Source organism: Castor canadensis, chromosome 12, assembly GCF_047511655.1.
Source record: "Castor canadensis chromosome 12, mCasCan1.hap1v2, whole genome shotgun sequence".
Lineage (NCBI taxonomy): Eukaryota > Metazoa > Chordata > Mammalia > Rodentia > Castoridae > Castor > Castor canadensis.
In genome coordinates this window covers 20,612,157-20,633,844 of record NC_133397.1, presented here as the reverse complement: position 1 = coordinate 20,633,844, position 21,688 = coordinate 20,612,157, and the positions used below count along the sequence as shown (strand labels likewise).

The 21,688-nt window shown below is 35.8% G+C and overlaps 1 protein-coding gene across 7 annotated transcripts in view; it reads left to right on the top strand.

Annotated features, from left to right (window-relative positions):
* Itsn2 (intersectin 2) overlaps positions 1–21,688 on the top strand; it is a 125,207-nt gene that overhangs the window by 73,624 nt on the left and 29,895 nt on the right. For all 7 annotated transcript variants that reach the window (XM_074049278.1, XM_074049277.1, XM_074049281.1 and 4 more), the window contains 10 exons: positions 674–771; positions 4,704–4,879; positions 5,163–5,307; positions 5,775–5,980; positions 8,613–8,677; positions 13,004–13,170; positions 16,124–16,169; positions 16,254–16,375; positions 18,777–18,873; positions 19,332–19,523. In XM_074049278.1, the coding sequence (XP_073905379.1) occupies positions 674–771; positions 4,704–4,879; positions 5,163–5,307; positions 5,775–5,980; positions 8,613–8,677; positions 13,004–13,170; positions 16,124–16,169; positions 16,254–16,375; positions 18,777–18,873; positions 19,332–19,523 (1,314 nt within the window). The remainder of the gene's footprint in view (positions 1–673; positions 772–4,703; positions 4,880–5,162; positions 5,308–5,774; positions 5,981–8,612; positions 8,678–13,003; positions 13,171–16,123; positions 16,170–16,253; positions 16,376–18,776; positions 18,874–19,331; positions 19,524–21,688) is intronic.

Below are 21,688 nucleotides of genomic sequence, written 5' to 3'. Positions count from 1 at the left end.
CCCTCCCTTGTGTGCTCTTGCTTTTATCATGTGCTCATAGTCCAATCCCCTTGTTGTGTTTGCCCTTGATCTAATGTCCACATATGAGGGAGAACATACGATTTTTGGTTTTTTGAGCCAGGCTAACCTCACTCAGAATGATGTTCTCCAATTCCATCCATTTACCAGCGAATGATAACATTTCGTTCTCTCAGAAGGATTTTTTAACTTATCAAGTCTAGTATATTCATGAACTCTTTTACCTGTAGCCCTTTTTTCAGCCATACCTGTTTATTTGCTGATCTCATTTGTGACTCCCTTTTTCCTCTGTTTTATTCTGACCTTCACAGAACAAACCACATGTCTCTTCCTGCTTAGTCTCCTTCCACTTTGCACAGCTCCATCTGGCTACCACTCCCACACTTTCCCTTGGATCCACGTGCATGCCTCAGCCTGCACGTCATCGCTTAGCTTTACCGTCCCCTGCTTTCCTTGAGATGCACATCCTTCTTTGCTTTACGTTGATATATGACCAGTCAAGGTATTTTAATCCTAACAAGTCTGTATCAGATGGATTTTCATTACTGTTTGATGTTCAGTTTTTTTCTTTTAGATTGTAAGAGCTCTATATTGAGCCATAGCAAAGATGAGTACACACAAAAGTAGCAAATTACAACAATTATGTTCTCTTTAGGTGAGACAGCTAGTGCTTTGATGAATTATAGAGCATTATACCCCTTTGAAGCAAGGAGCCATGATGAGATGAGTTTTAATTCTGGGGATGTAATTCAGGTAAGAAATTTTTTCTTTTTCTTTTCCTTTTTTTTTTTTTTTTGATACAGGGGTTTGAACTCAGGGCTTCACCCTTACTAGGCAGGTGATGGTACTTGAGCCATTCCACTAGCCGTTTTTGTCTTGGGTATTTTTGAGGTAGGCTCTTGAGAACTGTTTCCCTGGACTGGCCTGGAACTGTGAGCCTCCTGATATCTGCCTCCTAATTAGCTAGGATTACAGGTATGAGATACCTATGCCTGGCTTTTTTTGGGGGGGCGGGGGGCAAAGTGGTACTGGGGTTTAAATTCAGAGTTTCCTACTTGGTAGGCAGGCACTCTACCAGTTGAGCCAAGCCCCAGCCCTAAATTTTTTTTCTTAGGAATAAACTGAATATAATACATCATAGTATATTACTTTCTATAATAATGTTGACTGAAACTTTATACCATTATTTATCTTTTAAGATATGTTTTAAACATTACCTCATTTGGCCCTTGCAACATACCACAGGGTTGTGTAGGATGACCATTATTGCTACCATATTCTTGGCAAGGAAGTGAGACTAGTGGCAGAGTACTAGGCAAGTGGTTGACTTTCAATTTCCAAGTCCAGTGTTCTTTCCTCATGCCAAATAGCATCACATCATAAAAGTCGTATGATTTTCACATCATGGAAAGGGCATAATGGAACTAGGGACTAGCCAGAGAAGATCCACTAGACTGAAAGGAGAAACTGGCAGCATGGTAAAGAAGTGTAGACCAAAAAGGATAGAAGGCCCTTAATCTAAACCCTGGCTTAGGAGCATAAATTCGATGAAGAAATTCTAAGCTCTTAGAAAGACAGGAAGACTTTGCTAGGTTTAAGATGAATAAAAAGAAGATAATGATGGCAAATGAGCGTATAGACACATATTTTTAATGTGGGCTCCAAGAGGATTTATGAAAATTATGAATGGTAGTCACATGCAGCCAGTACAGAAAAGTGTCAGACTGATCAAGTAATATAATCTCTTCTTTTGCTCGGCTCTGGGTGTCTGTGCTAGCAATAAAATGTTAGAGTAGACGTAATACAGGCCTAATGACTTGGGCTAACTATAGTAAATGGCACTGAACAAAGTAGAGGGAGAGATCTTTTCCTATTTAGCCCTCCTTTAAAAAAGTAAATCAAATAACCAAATAAAAACATATACTTAGTGTGAAGTTTTTTGAAAAAGAAATAAGATATAGAAAGATTTAACACATCTTTGTAAATAAATACCTAAAAACTAACTTTTAAAATAAATAAATTTTAACAATTAACAATAAAAATTTGAAGGGCTGGTTAGTTTCTGGCAGCTGTTAAAAGGGTTGAAGGAGTTAGGGTCTACAGCCATAGTGGATATAGGCCATTTGTTGAGTACAGGCTTTAGAAGCCACAAACTAGATGTTAGTCTCTGTGTGATATGTGAATTGTATGTATCTCAGTAAGCCATTGTTAAAAACAAAAAAAGCTAAACATGCACCTACCACATGCTCAATCCAGTACTCTTCAGGTATTTATCCAAGAGAACTGAAACTATGTCCATCTGAAGACAAATGCTCATAGCAGCTTTATTTGTAATAGCTAAAAACTGGAAACAACTTAGATGTCCATCAGTAGGTGACAGAATGAACAAATTATAGTATGTCCAAACAATGAAGTTACTCAGCAGTAAAAAGGAATGAATTATCTATACTTACTACAATATGAATGTATCTCAAAAATAATTATGTTGGAAGAAGGCAGGCAGAAATTATACATATTATGTAATTTTTTCATATAAAATTCTAGCAAATGCAAACTAATCAATGTGACATAAAAGAGGCCATTGTCTTCCTAGAGATACGGTGAGGGAGAGCTTTCATTGGAACAAGAGGAAACTTTGGGTGGGTATATGATGATATGTTCATTATCTTGATCGTAGTGATTTTCACAGGTTTTATAAATATATCAAAACATCAGATTTAATACCTTAAATGTAAAATTTATGTTAATTATATCTCAAAAAGTTGTTCTTAAAAATCTTAATGGGGCTGGGCACCAGTGGCTCATGCCTATAATCCTAGCTACTCAGGAGGCAGAGCTCAGGAGGATCGTGGTTCAGAGCCAGCCTGGGGAAATAGTTCCTCAAGACCCTATCTCAAAAAAAACCCATCACAAAAATGGGGTTGGTGGAGTGGCTCCAGGTATAGGTCCTGAGTTCAAACCCCAGTACTGCAAAAAACAAACAAACAAACTTAATGGATTCTATATGATATACCACTGTCAGATCTGTTTTAGGAAGTATGGAAAGTAGAGTAGGAGACACAGTTGATTTATTCACTGATTCATTAAAGTAAAGAGATATGTACTATGTTAAACGGAGTCAATAAAATGACTCCAGACAAGTGGAAGAGATGTACATAAGTTATATAATATATAATGATGATCAATGGATGATCATGACAGTATATATGAGATATCTCTGGCCTGAGTTGGCAGCTGACAGAATCTTAAAGGTGAGTAAAGATTTCGGTTATCTAGCCAGGTGCCAGTGGCTCACATCTATAAATCCTAGCTCTCAAGTGGCAGTAATCAGGAGGATTGCAGTTTGAAGCCAGGCCAGGCAAATAGTTTCACCTGACCCTATCTCAAAAAAAACCCATCTCAAAAAAAGGGCTGTCAGAGTGGCTCAAGGTGTAGGCCCTGAGTTCAAACCCCAGTGCTACAAAAAAAAAAATTACAGTAATCTTAGGTATGAAATGAAAAAGCCTGCAGTAGGCTAGTGAGGTGAGGATAGGGTTGAAAAAAAATTAAGAGCTGTTTTTAGTAACAAAGTCAACAGTTTGCTATATGAGAATAATAGAGGTAAGAACCAAATTTTTTTATTTAGAATGATTAAGCTTTGATGGTAAGAATAATAGAAATATAGAGAATTTAGGAGAAGAATTTGGATGTCTTAGACTTGAGTTGAAAGTGAAGATACCTTGCAAGGAGTTGCCAGTTTTCGATTATTCCTTTGGGAAGAAGTCTGTTCTGAGAATCAGGCTTTAGGATTCATGATTACATAGAGAGTGATCAAATTATAGGAGCAAGTGAGCCTATTCAGAAGTGTACATAGCATGCAGTAAGAAAGCCAACACTGAGCTTCCTGGATAGGATCCAGGAAGAAGAGCAAGAGATACTATGAGGTTGGAGACCTTCATACTGCAAGAGGGCCATATTTAGGAGAAGAAATGAAATGGATAAATCACCTGATATGCCTTACCAGTTGAAAATAGTATTCAGAGGTTTTTTAGTTCTGTTAAGGTGTTTAAGAGGATTCTGTAGTAGGAACAGAGAAAACTAAGCAAAAAACCAAAGTAATGATTAACTATAGAAAAACCAAAACTTCAAGAAAGCAAATCTTATCAGAATATTTCATAACTCAGCTGTGAAATATTTACATAGTCATAATAATCTAAACATCAAATATTATTTAACCAAAAAATTATGATAGCAATATTTATAAACTAAGAGTGTTTTATTTTCCATAACCAAAAGCCAGTAGATAATATCTAAAACTGAAAAAAATCCAAGAAGTTACACATAAATGTATTGTTTAGAGTATTAAAGATAACACAGAAGGAACTGCTAGTAATGGCAAGTTACCATTAGGCATGGAAATTGGGTGCAAGAAACTATGGAGTAGGAGAAGATTATTTTCCATCATAAGCTGTGTTTAAGGCTGGTTTTCTTTGTAAATTGTTTCCATATATTAATGGGTACAATTTTAAATTTAAAAAGATAATTTGTTAATCACTAAGAAAAGTAACCTGAGAATTTGTAGGCAATTCCTTATCTATTTAAATGGGCTTAATTCTGAAAATGAGACCTACTATACAGTAGTCTGCATCTCTTTCCATTATGAATGTATGGATTTCTAAGCACTGTTATTCTTTTTTTTCCCGTAGGTTGATGAAAAAACTGTAGGAGAACCTGGCTGGCTTTATGGTAGTTTTCAAGGAAATTTTGGCTGGTTTCCATGCAACTATGTAGAAAAAATGCCATCAAATGAAAAAGTTATGTCTCCTAAGAAGGCCTTACTTCCTCCTACAGTATCTTTGTCTTCTACCTCAACTTCTTCTGAGTAAGTTTTTAGCTAACCATGGACTTTCTGTGGTTCTGCCACTGTGTAAATTACTTCATCATATTAGTAATCCAAGCTAGACTCTCCCCAGAGCCCTGTTTGTTCCACATTTAATACTGAAATTTAATAAATGAAGACATAGGTCAGCAGTTTATCCATGAATCATTTTTTTCCACAAATTGTATTTAAACATAGGGTACATAATATGAAAATGGGTAAATTGGTAGTACCTCATTAGGTCCTAAATAATTAGTATACTTACATTAAAATGTTATATTTGCAGACCACTTTCTTCAAATCAACCAGCATCAGTGACTGATTATCAGAATGTATCTTTCTCAAACCTAACTGTTAATACATCATGGCAGAAGAAATCAGCTTTTACTCGCACTGTGTCCCCTGGGTCCATATCACCTATTCATGGACAGGTAGGTTGTCTGTAATTTTTGTGTTCTTTATTCTTTGAGTTTGTTCCTGATTCATTTGAAATAGAATGAATATTTACAGGAGGGTAAGCAGAGGAAGGCCAAGCATAACCACATCTCTATTCCTAGTGGAGTAAACTGAATCAGCTATAGTTTGTCGGCTTTGGAAGGCAGAAAAGAGAAATTTGCAGTGACTTTTTCCGTTTTCATTTTTTGCATGAGATACATTTAGTGGATTTGTTGATACTTCCTCGAGTATTAACTGCTTACATTCTGTACCAGTGCTGATGTTTCCTTGAATGGTAGGTGTTAGAAGGCTACTCACTCTTAAGTCAGTCAGTAGATGAAGTTTAAGTCACCACCACACCAAACTGGTCTACTGTTTGAACAGTAAGTATGTTATATACTAGGAAACAGCAATCATTATTACCATGGTCTGTTTTTAAATTTTGGTGGCTTTGTATTCACAGGGACAGGTTGTAGAAAACCTGAAAGCACAGGCCCTTTGTTCCTGGACTGCAAAGAAAGATAACCACTTGAACTTCTCAAAACATGACATTATTACTGTCTTGGAGCAACAAGAAAATTGGTGGTTTGGGGAGGTGCATGGAGGAAGAGGATGGTTTCCAAAATCTTACGTCAAGATCATTCCTGGGAGTGAAGTAAAGCGGGAAGAGTAAGCATCTCTATGTGTTTATGTGAAAATGTTGATGTTTTACACTATTAAATAATCAAAGTATGACTGTGCAATTAAAGAAAAACTTACGCAGAGTTTGAATATCAGAAGGGTGATTCCTAACATGAAAAAAACATACTTTAGATGTTTCTTTCAGTTCTTAAAATATCTTTCATTGTAGTCACTTCAGATTCATAAAGTTTTCAAAATACTATACTTAAAAATTTTAGATCTTTTGCTTTCTCTGTATTACAAGGTCAGTTTTAAAAAGTTATATTTTTGAAATAGGGTCTCATTAAGTTTACCCAGGCTGGCCTTGAATTGGTGATCCTCCTGCTTCTGTCTCCCTAATAACTAAGGTTACAGGCCTATATGTCTATGCCTGGCTTTGCTATTTAATTATTTACTGCAGTCCTCCTTTTTACCAGATGGGGCATTCCTATGTCTGGGTCTCTAGGGTTCCTCGGCATAATCTGTCTATTTCTCAGAGCATATGGCATTATAGTTACTGTTTTGTTTTTTTTTTAACCCATGTTACTTATTAAGTCATAAGCTCCATGAGGATGGTACCCATGTCTTTTTTTTTTTAAGCTTTTTCATGCCTAGAATAATCTTTTTGTGTGTGTGTATGGTACTAGGGTTTGAGCTCAAGGCTTCACACTTGCAAAACAGGTGCTATATCACTTGAACCATTCCTTCCATCCATTTTTGCTCTGGTTATTTGGAGATGGAGTCTTGCAAACTATTTGCCCAGGTTGGCTTTAAACCTTGATTCTCCCTATCTCAGCCTCCCAGGTAGCTAGGATTATAGGTGTGGGCCACCAACACCTGGCTTATGTCTACAAGAATTTTAAAGTATCTTAATGCTGAGTCATATTATGTCAGTGAATGAGGGAAGGAGTGAATAAATGCGCTTTCAAGTGAATAAAAACCCAAAACTCTGCAGGTTAAGATTTCTGGCCTTTATTTCCCAGTTTGTAGGGGAGTAAAGTTGCCAAATGTGTTTTAATACAAAGAAATAAGTACTATAATATGGCTACTGGTAATTTTCTCTTGTGTTTTACATGGAAGTTGACCTAAATAGAAAAACAATTTAAAAATACAAAAATAGCTGGGCACTATTGTTTGGTGATACTAGGAGTTGAACCCAGGACCTCACCAATCAATCAATAAAAAATAAAATAGAAAAGCAATCTAGCATAATGAAAAGGTGCTGCTCTTGGAAATCAAAAGCTTGAGTCTTAGTTCTGCTATTTTTACCAGACTATAAGAAGCAACCTGTTTTGGTCTTCAGTTTTGTAATCAATTGAATGAAAAAAAAAAATCAAATAATATCTAAGAACCTTTTCAGTGCTGAGTTTCCATTTATAAATATTTAGTTCAAATACAAAAATTTACTTTTCAGACTGACATGCAATTTTGGAAATAATAAACTGTCATAACAATATGTAGCTGACATCTGTGTGTTAGGCCCTTTAAAGAAGTTATTTAATATCCATAACATTTTATAGAGAAGAAAAAAAAGATTAAGTTTAAGTGTTTCAGAGGGTATTTTTTTATCTTTCCATTTAGTTACTTATCCTAATAAGTAAGTCATGTGCTTTGTGTATAACAGCCAGGCATGGTGACACATACCTGTGATCTCAGCTACTTAGGCACTGACATGAAGACCAGCCTGGGCAGTATAGTAAGACCTCATCTCAAGAAAGAAAGAAGCCAGGTGCTACTGGCTTATGCCTATAATCCTAGCTACTAGAGAGGCTGAGATCAGGAGGATTGTGGTTCAAGGCCAGCCTGGGCAAATGGTTCATGAGACCCCACCCATCTCCAAAATAACCAGAACAAAAATGGACTGGAGGAGTAGGTCAAGTGGTAGAGTGCCTGCTTTGCGAGCACAAAGCCCCAAGTTCAAACCCCAGTCGCACAAAAAAAAAAAAAAAAAAGGAAAGAAAGAAAAAGAAATCCCACAAACAATAAAAGGGAAAGCCTATAGTAATGGGAGAGTCCAGCACTAAACAAGGCAGTCCCTTTCAGCCATAGCCGTGAGTTTCAGTAAGGTTCCCTTTCTGTGGACTTGCAAGTAGCCTCAGTAAAATAATTTACTCATGGGTCCTGGGGAGCCCTGCTGCATCCCACAGGTGACTGGCTCTTAAACCTGACAGTCTCTCAGATTTTTGAAGGTAAGTGAACATGAATGAATGTGGAAATTAACATTCTGATATATAGAAAGAAAGTTTTATGTTTTAAAGTGTAATTTGCTTTAAATAAATGATAAAATTCACATATTGTCCTTGTTTCCCAAGGCCTATATGTGTTATCAAAAGATTGCCTATTTCCTAATGTTCAGATGCATTTTAAGTTCTTTAAAGAAGACAAAATATCTCACATTTGAAAAATTATAAGTCACATTGAAATTACTATATTTTAAAATGTAGCAGTTTATAATAGGAAGTTCTAAATCCAGAAGGATTTTGTATATGCATATTCGTATTTAGATTAATTTGAGAAAACCCTAAAAGAATACACTGGTAAAATGTACTAAATTTGTCAAATCGCTTTTGGAATTTTGCCTGATTTTTGTCTTTTTAGATTTCTTTTGTTGTTACGTTTTATTTGTGTGTTTATTTGGCAGACCAGAAGCTTTGTATGCAGCTGTAAATAAGAAACCTACCTCTGCAGCCTATCCAGTTGGAGAAGGTAAGCTTTTGGCAATTTGTAAATTAGTGAGATTCAGTTTAGTTACTAATTATTTGACTTCACCTAGTTGTTATTCTCCCTGTTTCTGTGTCTTCAGGGTTTGTGAGTTTGGGAAAACCTGTCACTATTTCACACCAAGGTTGAGGATACAGAAAAAATATGACTCAAAGTATTTGGCACTTTTAGAAAGTCAGTGCTATAAAAATTCAGCTAATTAAGATTATAATTAAAAAGTGTTGCAATAACTGGTTATACATATTTAGGAGGAATAGAAATTTCAGTATATTTAGTTTATAAATTATATTTTAATTATAGTGGGCCATATAAATTATTAAGTAGGATTCGAAATCAAGGTACTCTTTAGTATAAACACTGCAAAGAATTGAGGCTGGGTGTGGTGGTTCAAGCCAATAATCCTAGCTACTTGGGAAGGGGAGATTGGGAGGATCATATGGTTCAAAGCCAGCCTGGAAAAAATCATGAGCCCCCTTCTCAACCAATGACTAGACACAGTGGCATGTGCCTGTCATCTCTGTTGCACAGAGAAGCACAAATAGGATTGCAGTCCAGGCTAGCCCAGGCATAAAGAGAAACCCTACCTTGAAAATAGCCAATGCAAAAGAGTGTATGAAAACAATTCCATTTACAGTAGCCTCAAAAAAAATCAAATACCTAGGTGTAAACCTAACAAAAGGTGTGAATGACCTCTACAAGGAAAACTATAAACTTCTGAAGAAAGAGATTGAGGAAGACTATAAAAAGTGGAGAGATCTCCCATGTTCATGGATTGGTAGAATCAACATAGTAAAAATGTCTATACTCCCAAAAGTAATCTACATGTTTAATGCAATTCCCATCAAAATTCCAATGAGATTCATTAAAGAGATTGAAAAATCTACTGTGAAATTTATATGGAAACACCAGAGGCCACGTATAGCCAAGGCAATACTCAGTCAAAAGAACAATGCTGGAGGTATCACGATACCTGACTTCAAACTATATTACAAAACAATAACGTTAAAAACAGCATGGTACTGGCACAAAAACAGACATGAAGACCAGTGGAACAGAATAGAGGACCCAGATATGAAGCCACACAACTATAACCAACTTGTCTTTGACAAAGGAGCTAAAAATATACGATGGAGAAATAGCAGCCTCTTCAACAAAAACTGCTGCGAAAACTGGTTAACAGTCTGCAAAAAAACTGAAACTGGATATGTCATAACCCTATAACAATATTAACTCAAAATGGATCAAGGATCTTAATATCAGACCACAAACTCTATAGTTGATACAGGAAAGAGTAGGAACTACTCTGGAGTTAGTAGGTATAGGTAAGAACTTTCTCAACGGAACCCCAGCAGCACAGCAACTAAGAGATAGCATAGATAAATGGGACCTCATAAAACTAAAAAGCTTCTGTTCAGCAAAAGAAATGGTCTCTAAACTGAAGAGAACACCCACAGAGTGGGAGAAAATATTTGCCAGCTACACATCAGACAAAGGACTGATAACCAGAATATATAGGGAACTTAAAAAACTAAATTCTCCCAAAATTAATGAACCAATAAAGAAATGGGCACGTGAACTAAACAAAAATTTCTCAAAAGAAGAAATTCAAATGGCCAAAAAACACATGAAAAAATGCTCACCATCTCTAGTAATAAAGGAAATGCAAATTAAAACCACACTAAGATTTCACCTCACCCCTGTTAGAATAGCCATCATTAGCAACACCACCAACAACAGGTGTTGGCGAGGATTTGGGGGGGAAAAAAGGAACCTTCTTACACTGTTGGTGGGAATGTAAACTAGTACAACCACTCTGGAAAAAACTTTGGAGGCTACTTAAAAAGCTAAACATTGATCTACATTTGATCCAGCAATACCACTCTTGGGGATATACCCAAAAGACTGTGACACAGCTTACTCCAGAGGCACCTGCACACCCATGTTTATTGCAGCACTATTCACAATAGCCAAGTTAGGCAAACAGCCAGGATGTCCCACCACTGACGAATGGATTAAGAAAATGTGGTATCTATACACAATGGAATTTTATGCAGCCATGAAGAAGAACAAAATGTTATCATTCGCTGGTAAATGGATGGAATTGGAGAACATCATTCTGAGTGAGGTTAGCCTGGCCCAAAAGACCAAAAATCGTATGTTCTCCCTCATATGTGGACATTAGATCAAGGGCAAACACAACAAGGGGATTGGACTTTGAGCACATGAGAAAAGCGAGAGCACACAACGGAGGTATGAGGATAGGTAAGACACCTAAAAAATTAGGTAGCATTTGTTGCCCTTAACACAGAGAAACTAAAGCAGATACCTTAAAAGCAACTGAGGCCAATAGGAGAAGGGGACCAGGAACTAGAGAAAAGGTTAGATCAAAAAGAATTAACCTAGAAGATAACACACACGCACAGGAAATTAATGTGAGTCAACTCCCTGTATAGCTATCCTTATCTCAACCAGCAAAAACCCTTGTTCCTTCCTATTATTGCTTATACTCTCTGTACAACAAAATTAGAGATAAGGGCAAAATAGTTTCTGCTGGGTATTGAGGGGGTGGGGGGGAGAGGGAGGGGGCAGAGTGGGTGGTAAGGGAGGGGGTGGGGGCAGGGGGGAGAAATGACCCAAGCCTTGTATGCACATATGAATAATAAAACAATAAAAAAAAGAAAGAAAGAAAATAGCCAATGCAAAAGGATCTGGTGGAATGGCTCACGTGATAGAGCACCTACCTAGCAAGTGGGAAACTGAGTTCAGTCCCCAGTACTGCAAAAAAAAAGTAAAGAATTATTGTGGTTTTTTTCCTACAGCCTGTTGGGTTTTTTGGTTATTAAAATATTTTATTTTGTTAATGTGAGAAAAAAATGAAAGATTATCCTAAATTCATAGAATATTTTTATTCAATAGTTACATAGATTTATAAATGAGACATATGTCCATTGTAAAGTTAATTGAGTAGTGTATATTTTATGTTTTTCTCAAAAAATCAGCTTAATGGTAAACTGAACAGTTTATTCAGTATCTGCTATTTTGAGGATTCTATGTTAGAGCCTGAAAGATGCAAGAATAAATAAAACATAGTCTCCTAATTGTTCACAGTAGAATAGAGAGGGTTAAGTCTACAATTAAGATAAATTCTACAAGTAAACAAAAAACAAAAAAGACTTAATTTTGAGTAAAACCTGTGAAGTGTCAGGTGTAGCAATGTTGCATTATCTTTAACAATGAGGCAGATCTTGTGTTGTGACAAAGGAAGAGAAAGGAGTTCTGGACAGAGGAAAAGGAGTGAGCCAAGTCACATCCATGAATTTAAGAAACTTGAGGTCATCAGTAAGGCACCATAGGCATATGTGAAATGCTAGTTGTAAAATGGGTCAAGGAAAGCAGCAAAGGTACATTTTGGAAATGACCTTACTTATTGCAATTTGTCTAAACCTTGTACTTCCTTTTAGATGTGTTAAATCAGCTAGGTTGAGTAATACTCGAGGTATGAATAGTAAACAGTTTGTAGATAGTGTTTCTCATCATCTCTTGACTTATGTAAAAGACCAGATTTACATGTTGGCAAATATAAATAAAAGTAGAAAAGAAAAAAAAAATGACTTCTAAAACCCAGTCACTGTTCCTTCAAAGCAGAAGTAATCACAGGAACAAAAAACAAAGCCAATATAAAATCTTAGGCATATCTCTTGAAGTCATTCATTGACAGATGTGTTTTGAACATCTCCTTGGAGCCCAGCACTATGCTAGGGGCTGGGTCGTTGTGGTGGAACTGAACTCCTCTTGTGCTATCTGCTGGATACTGAATGTTTCTGTATATAGAGAAGAAGTAAAGAGCAAAGAGTCTAGCAGATTAAAATGTATTTCCAATAAAAGGTTAAAATTAAGAAAAATATATTGTGACTCCATTATCTACCTGTTAATTTCATTAAGCCTCAGTTTTGTTATCTATAAAGTAGAGATACTGATATTGCTTGTAGTTTGGAGTAATTCTTTGTGGTTAAAAAATTGGTAACAAAGCAATTCGAAAAAAAAAGAAACTCTATAATAAAGCGTTGTTAAGTAGCCCTTTTCTAAGTAATTATTAAGTAATTGCTTCCATTCCTTTTGCTACCTTCAGATCTTTCTGTATTTTATTGTTTTCTTCAGCTACCCTGCCAGCTGTAGTGGGTATTGTTTTCTTAAGGCACAACAAGGTCTTTTATAATAAACTTAGAGAACATCTTAGAGATTAACTTAACTTGCTTTTACATCTGTAATCTTATAATCAAAATGTACTTCTTTTTGCTTGGTTCCCTACAGAATATATTGCACTTTATTCATATTCGAGTGTAGAGCCAGGAGATTTGACTTTTACTGAAGGTGAAGAAATATTGGTGACCCAGAAAGATGGAGAGTGGTGGACAGGAAGTATTGGCGATAGAACTGGAATTTTTCCATCAAATTATGTAAAACCAAAAGATCAAGAGGTAGAGTTATTATGGTATTAAAACAAAATCATTCTGTTGTTGTTGATCAATATTCATACTTAAAACAGAAATTATAGGGCTGGAGGAGTGGCTCAAGCAGTAGAGCACCTGCCTAGCAAGCATGAGGCTCTGAGTTCAATCCCCAGTACCGCCACAAAAACAAAACAAAACAAAACAAAAAAACAGAAATTATATATATGGTTTTAATCAAGCTGTTTTCATTACAAGGAAACCACTGAAAGTAGCTCCAGTAGTAGAGTTTTATTACAGAGCTCCAATGAGAGAGATAAGGAGGACAGGATTTCCTAAAATGCTAAGAACAAGAGTCTTAAGTAGGGCTGAACCTCTTAAGAACTGAAACTAAGGACTGGTTCTAGATTCAGCAAAGCTTACAGAGACCACTTTTATGGAGTCTGTGTTAAGGCTCTACGTACACTCTGAAGTTCCTCCTTCTTTTCATTCTGCCACTAATCTGGTGTAGTGCAGAAGTTCTCAAGCTTTGTTCATTTTAAAAAATTATTTGAGACTCCCCCAAAAGTTTTCCTTTTTATAAATATAGGGGTTATATATAGTGGTATTTATTACATTAGAAACTAAAACTGAAAATAACTTAAATGTTTATTAATTCATTAAAAATAATTATTAAATCCATACATGGTAGCATAAAGAACTTTTTATGGAAAAGAACTATATTTTTCAAGAAAAAATTTAGTGAGAAAAGTGGCTTAAGTCTATATTTCAAATATCTTCACTGTCTGGCTTAATTGAAAACAGATTCCCATGTCTGTCTCTATATTTAGTCTATTGTAGTATGTTCTTTCAGTTAAAGTGTCTGAAGAAAATTCTGCCTTATTCAGATATGGGGGGATAAAGAAGTATTTTCACTTTGCTGATGTCTGTGGACATTCTTTGATTCTACTACACTAAAACTTGAATGGTAAACACCATTACAGGGTGTTTACAGCATGAAATCTGAAGCCTTGTTAGTGAATATTGCTTACTGTTACATTAAAATTTACTAATCTGCTTTGCATATTGAATTGATCTTTAATTTATGCACAATATTATAATATCACTCAGTGGTCACTTAGAAAATATTGATCATTGAGTTAATTCAGATGTTCTCTGTATTGACACATTTCATTATACATTTTTTTATTACATTTATTGGAGTAGAGGCGTGGCTCAAGTGGTAGAGCACCTGCTTTGCAAGAGCAAAGCCCTGAATTCAAACCCCAGTCTCACCAAAGAAACAAAACAAAACAAAATATTTGAAAAAATTGCATTTGTTAGTATCACCACTAATCAGAAAAGTCTGTGGAACGTCATCCTCATAGTGGTAGATTCAAATTTCCAAAATTTAAATTTTCCCTTGAAGTTTAAATTTTATCATTGGCAACAGATCCTGTCAGCTGTTATTGTGAGGTGACAGGCATATTTCATTAATTTTTCAGAAAATATTTGCTAAACATTAAGTCTAAATAGTTGTCTGTCAGTTCTTTGACATAAACATTGTTTCGTGAAAACATAATTTAGTTCACAGTTTAATCACAAAAAATCCTTTTCTTTGAGACAACCATCATACTTTGGTATGCAACAGCAATGTTATAGGTACACTTCTGTTCAGTCACACAGAATTTTTTTAAAAGATATGTATTCAAGAATTGAGATTTAAGCCAGGTACCAGTGGCTCACACCTGTAATCCTAGCTACTCAAGAGTTAGAGATCAGGAGGATCAAAGTTTGAAGCCAGCCCAGGCAAATAATTCATAAGACCCTATCTCGAAAAAACCCAGCACAAAAAAAACAGGGCTAGTGGAGTGGCTCAAGATGTAGGTCCTGAGTTCAAACACCAGTACTGCAAAAAAGCAAAAGAGTTAAGAATTGATCAAATACAATTTCTGTATTTGATCAAGGACATTCTTAAGTGACACTGGCTTTGTTTTACTATGACTAGTAGTGTCATTTGGTGCTGCTGCCATGATTCATGCTAAAATAAAGGCACCTTCACTTTTACCTTTGTCAACACTGAAAGGCCAAGCAGTGTCTTAGTATTACTATGAAAATCTTTTTCATCACACAGGTACCCTAGGACTACTTCCAGAATCTATAAACCATACATTGAGAACCATTAGTGTAGTGGAATCAAAATACCTCCACCATCTGGAGGCTAGGTAACTTGGACAAGTTACTCACTTCTCTGTGCCTCAGTTTCCTTCTCTGTAAAATGGGGATGATCCTTAGTAGTGTTATTGTGAAAACTAGCTGAATATATGTAACCTTGTAGAGCAGTTCCTGTTACATAGTACTTGAAATTTTGGTTTTTGACTACCATCAACTCTGCTTAATACTTTCACTGGCTATGTATATACTAACAGGAAAAAAATTCTTTTTAACGCCTTCCCTTTTTTGTTCAAATTTCTAAGAATAGGATATATGATTGGTCCAATTTATTCTTTAAAGTCAAACAGAAGTCGTAATTGCTACTCATGGTATGAATTTTTTTATTCTTAATTCAGGTTCAGTCAGTGGAAATGTGGTTTAAAAAAAATTTTTTTTTAATTGCCTCCTACTCAGCAGAAGCTATAGATTACTCAGAGTCCCTTAACATATCCAGGACACATATGAGGTACAAAGTGAGTGTTAACGCCAATCCCATTGATGAATGGGTACATTTGACACAGATATTCATGTTTAATATTGAGGAAAGATTCAGAAAATGAGCTCTCTCTGTTAAGTGAGTGGATGACAGCATCAGCCACTTGTATCTCATCAGCAGACTAAATCATTTTATAAGTATTGGATTCTTCACTTATTTGGTTCATTGTCATTTTTATCATCATTTAAAGAAACAAGAATCCTGGGGATTAGAATTCTTTAATTCCTAGTAAGCTTTGTGCTTTTATTATGGATTGTTAGAAATTATTAAAAACAGTGTATCTTTTCCTTGTAGAATTTTGGGAATGCTACCAAATCTGGAACATCGAGCAAAAAACCTGGTATGTATAATAGTGACCTTGACAAATTACTAAAGTATTTGTTCTGTCATAGTCTTGAATTCATAGTTTTGTTTTTCTTTTCAGAGATTGCTCAAGTAACTTCAGCATATGTTGCTTCGGGTGCTGAACAACTTAGCCTTGCACCAGGACAGTTAATACTGATACTAAAGAAAAATACAAGTGGATGGTGGCAAGGGGAATTACAGGTAATATTCTTTTCCAGGCAATAGTGCATGGCCATAAAAAAATAAGATCAATAAAAATTTTAAATCACCCTTAATCATACCAGTTACGAGGTAATCAATGTCAACATTTTATTGTATTGTTTCCCTTTAACCTTTTGCCTATACATTTTTAGCATGGTGGAGTTGATAATATAACAATTTAAAGAGTAATTTTCTGTAAAGTCATAAGTGTTTTCCAGTAATGCATCCCTGAGGAAACCATGGGTCATCTTCTTAAAAGAAAGCATAGCAGCATCTTTGCCAGGAGCCACCCCAAGTTGGGATGCTTTCTAGAAGAACTGATCCAGTGTGTATTGAGAAAATACTGCCCATTAGACTGTCCCTAGTGGTCTTACGTTTTTGATACAGCAGTGTAAGGAAACAGTACAGACATAGATGAGCCTAGTTTTTTTCCTAAAATGTAACATATGGTTGTTGCATATATTTTGTTAGACAAGGAGCATTCTTCTCTCACTTCTAAAATTTCCTTACTAGTTAAAACTAAAAAGCATGTTAGAATTAAAAGATGGTGAAAGGAATATAGGATTGATAGATGATGACAATACAAAAGATAAACATAGCTTCATTCTTACAAGTTGGAGTCAAAGGATTCCTAAAGAACAGATGAGATTTAAATTCAGTGTATTCTTAAATAACTCTCTGAGTTGCCACCTTCTGATTTACTTTGGAATCAACAAGGTGGAAAACATGGCTCTTCACAAATTTTATTCATGACATTCTGATTTTGAGGTGGGGAGGATGGGACTGGGGTTTGAACTCAGCTTCGCAATTGCAAAACGGGTGCTCTACTGCTTGAGTCACACCTCCATCTTGCTCCAGTTACTTTGGAGATTGGGTCTTGCAAACTATTTGCTTAGACTGGCCTCAGTCTCAGCTTCCCAAGTAGCTGATTAATTATGAACAGTACTCCAAGAGATGTTTGTAGTGACTGTACTATTTTAAGGGTTGATTTGAATTTATTAGGAGACTTCTGAAAGATCTTTTTAGATTATAAATATTTGTGTGGAATATTCAGACACACAGACCTAAAAGGCCTCTAGATAGAGTTGTGCCAATGGCATTTGCAGCAGCAAGTTGAGATTTATAGTGTAGTGGTTCTTCCAATTGTTTAATGTTGGCCTAAAAGGCCAGTGCTGAGTTCAGGAGTCCTCATGACCAATTGAAACCAATTACAAGTTTGATGATCCTGAAGACTACTCTCAAATTTGATGATCCACTAGAAGGACACATGGAACTTACTGAAAACTGTGACACTCACAGTTTTATTTCCACAAAAGGACACAGATTGCCAGGTTCAGTTTACTCACACCTGTATTCCTAAGTACTTGGGAGACTGAGATCGGGAGAATTGCGATTTGAGGCCAGCCCAGGCAAACAGTTTGCAAGAATCACCAAAATAACCAGAACAAAATGGACTGGAGGCGTGGCTCAAGTGGTAGAGTGCCTGCTTTGCAGGAGTGAACTCCTGAGTTCAAGCCACAGTCCCATCAAAAAAAAAAGGACACAGATTAAAATCAGGCAAGTTAAGAGACTCATGGACAGAGTAGAGTATAGGAGGGTTTCAAAGAGAGAACTTATGGTTGTTCTTTCCCGGTGGAGTCATGGACTGCATTAACTCTTCCTGGCATTAATTTGTGACAATACACTGAGAATATTGCCAACCAGGGAAGCTTGCTTGGAGCTTTGGTGTCCAGAGTTTTTATTGGGGCTCCATCATATACATGTATGTATGTTTGTATGTATATCCATATATATATATATATATGGTCAATTGTTCATCTGGCTGTACCCAGTCTCCACCCCCATCAGAGATTAAGCTGATCCTGCGTGATTTAGAGCAACCACTATAAATTAAATCACATTGTTAGGTTTAGAATAGCCCAAGCTCCCCAGTTGAGCTAAGACACAGGATATTCTAAGGATTTAGAGATTATATTCCAGTATCCAAGGGCAAAAGTAAGCCTGGTTTGGGCAAGATTAAATCCTCAAAAATTTTAAGTTATATATCAATGATTTGTTTGTTTGTTTTTGTTTTACAGTATTGGGGTTTGAACTCAGGGTCTTTATGCTTGTTAGGTGGGTGCTCTACCGCTGGAGTCATGCTCCCAGCCTTGTTGGACCACAATTCTCCTATTTACACTTCCTTCATTGCTGGGATGACAGGCACTTGTCACCACACCCAACTTTTTATTGGTTGAAATGGGATCAATAACTGTTTGCGCAGGCTGGCTTCAAACATCGATCATCCTGATACTCGCCTCCCAAGTAGCTAGGGTTACAGGTCTGAGCCACTGTGCATAGCTTTCAATGATTATTCTTAATCTCATCTTTTAACTATATATTCCTTTTGCTCATTTTATAGGCCAGAGGAAAAAAACGACAGAAGGGATGGTTTCCTGCCAGCCATGTTAAACTTCTGGGTCCAAGTGGTGAAAGAACCACACCTGCCTTTCATGCAGGTATGAAAGTGGGTTAACTTGTATTTCATCTTAAAGAACTTTGTTGAAATGCAGCAACTTCTTAGATTAGCTAACTCTTAGAAAGGTATGAAAAATATGTCCTTTTTCCCTGTGCTTAAAAGTAATATGCCACCAAGAACTTCCTTTGCATAAAATTGTTGTCAGAGCAGCCAGCTCATCACTGATCCTTGAACCACTTTACTCCTTGAATTCTTTCAATGTGGAATTGTTCTACCATTGTACTTAAAGTGAAGCAGTTCACTTGGATTTTTAACTAGAGTTGATTAGTTCTTGTTTTTGTAAGACAATGGGAAAAGGAAGATGAAAGAAAGCAGCTCAAAGAAAATTTTAGCCTAATTTTAATACTTAATAATAGTAATTTAAGTCCTAGGAATAGTGCTGCTCCTTGTAGGAACAATTAATTTGCTTAATGTGTTATTTTGCTCTTCTTTTGATAGTGTGTCAGGTGATTGCTATGTATGACTATGTAGCCAATAATGAAGATGAGCTCAATTTCTCCAAGGGACAACTTATTAATGTTATGAACAAAGATGATCCTGACTGGTGGCAAGGAGAAGTCAATGGAATGACTGGTCTCTTTCCTTCAAACTATGTTAAAATGACGACAGACTCAGATCCAAGTCAACAGTGTGAGTAATATCAAATTATTTACTTCTCAACTGGTGTGAAAACTTTAATGTGCACCATATAAGTTCTGGGTAAAATCTTATTCTCAACACTCAGCAAATGTAGATAATGTTTCAGTAAGAAAAACAAAAGAAAATATTTTACAAGATCAAGTTATACTGCTCTATTTTGAATACTTTTTGCTAGCTTCAGACCTTAGTATTTATCTGAAAACAAATGTACAATTTCTCTGTGTTCTTTGCTAGGATGGCCTCTATCCTGCAACTCCTCTTTACCACTTCCTCTTTCAGCACCCAGCATCCTTTCTCAGCTTACTAAAGAGTCCCCGATTCCTCTATTCAGGGTGCCCTTGCCTTGTGTAGATGCCATTGATCTTGCAGTTCTCCTGTTTCCCACATGGTTACCTGTCATCCAGGTTGGAAAAAAATAAATACCCCATTTAAACTGTGAAACTCTAGTTAGGTGATTCTGAAAATAGTTGACAAGAAATATAACACTAATAATAAACGAGGGAATGAACAGTTGCTTGGAAATAACACTTTACCTTTTCAAGGTAGATATCACATTTTCTTACCCTTTTGATCTTTAGTTGTAATTACAAAATATTTCATGACTTGTATTTTTAATCACTAGTGCAATATTGAAAACATTTAGCCTTTCATTTTAATTTAATTGAAGAGAGCATATAAATGGTACCTCAGTCAAAACTGAAATACATGTGTGATTCCGTGCAAAAGTTATAAATTTACTTTAATACTGTATCTGTAATTTTATACATTGTTTTCACTTCAGAGTTTGTAAAGATAGTTCTGATTTTAGAGAATATTCCCTTTTAGATAAATCAACTAAAATTTCCAGTTTGGAAGTAAGAGGAGTCCATTTTTTTATGGTGTGAATATCCCAGAAATATTCAGGAGAAATGATAAAGAAAATTGTAACAGCTTGGATTGCCTAATAAATGGCCAATGTTAAACTTTGCTGATGGCTTTGCAGCTCACAGAGATTAATTAGAAATCAGTTTATCTGATTAATTAGAATTGATTAATTAGAAATCAGTTTATCTGATTAATTAGAATTGCCTATGGTACCTTTCTGGGACCTGAGAGACAAAGATACTTTTCATAACTATTACAGTAGTTACAACATCCCTGATGTCATCCCAGTCTGTCAGTATATTTGGCTTTTGTAGCATATATGGGTTTTTTTTAATATTTTGTTGGATTTTTTTAGATTGTTTTCCAGTGGTGGAATATTTTTTCCACTTAAGCCTCATAATAAGTACTGTAAAGAACAAATGAGAGCTATTAAAAGGAAGAGCAGGACAAGGCCGTTAGGTTTTCCCTTCTTTTCTTCTACCTACTCTGTGATAGTCCTTTCACCTTCCCCTCTGAAAATGATTTCAAAGGCACTATTCTAGAAAAAAATCTTTCTAGCACTGTATTCCCTGCTCTTGGTAGGGTGAGGCAAGAGGATCAAAAGTTTGAGGCCATCCTGGGCTACATAGCAAGAAGATTCTGTCTTTAAGAAAACCAAAAAAATTCAATTTACTTTAAGAAAACCAAAAAGAATGCTTTGTCCACTATTCTAACATAGGTAGAACTGGCTGAGCCTCAGTCTACCTGTAGATGAGAGCCCTATCTGAATCACAGACTGTTCAAAAGGTTATTTCAAAATAGGAATACTTTCAAAGTTCTTTTTATTATACAATTATTACCACTACCTTACCTATTACCTTATTTTTGACGAATGTATATGGGATTTTTAGTTTGATTGTATCTAAAAAGTGAATACTTTCTTGTTTTTGCCTAAATGAACAAAGGTTCGTCTTCTAAACTGGAATAAAAGAGCTCTTAATTCTATAATTCTCAGGACAATTCTCAAATAGATTCCTCTGAAAACGTTTATTGTTCCTATCAAAACAGCTGTCTAAATCACCTAGGATACTGAAGAGTACCAATTGTGTTAACTTGAAATAGCTATTTACTAGAAATTGAAGTGTCATAATTGCTTTTTCAGAGATGAAGAATACAGTTAATTGTGTTGGTAGCTATGAAATTCATTCATCCTAAGTTTATATAGCCCTACAATTGTCACAGGATACAGCTGAGAAAATGCTTACTACTTGTAGTCAGAAATCAGTACATAGAAATGAATCATGTGCTTATTT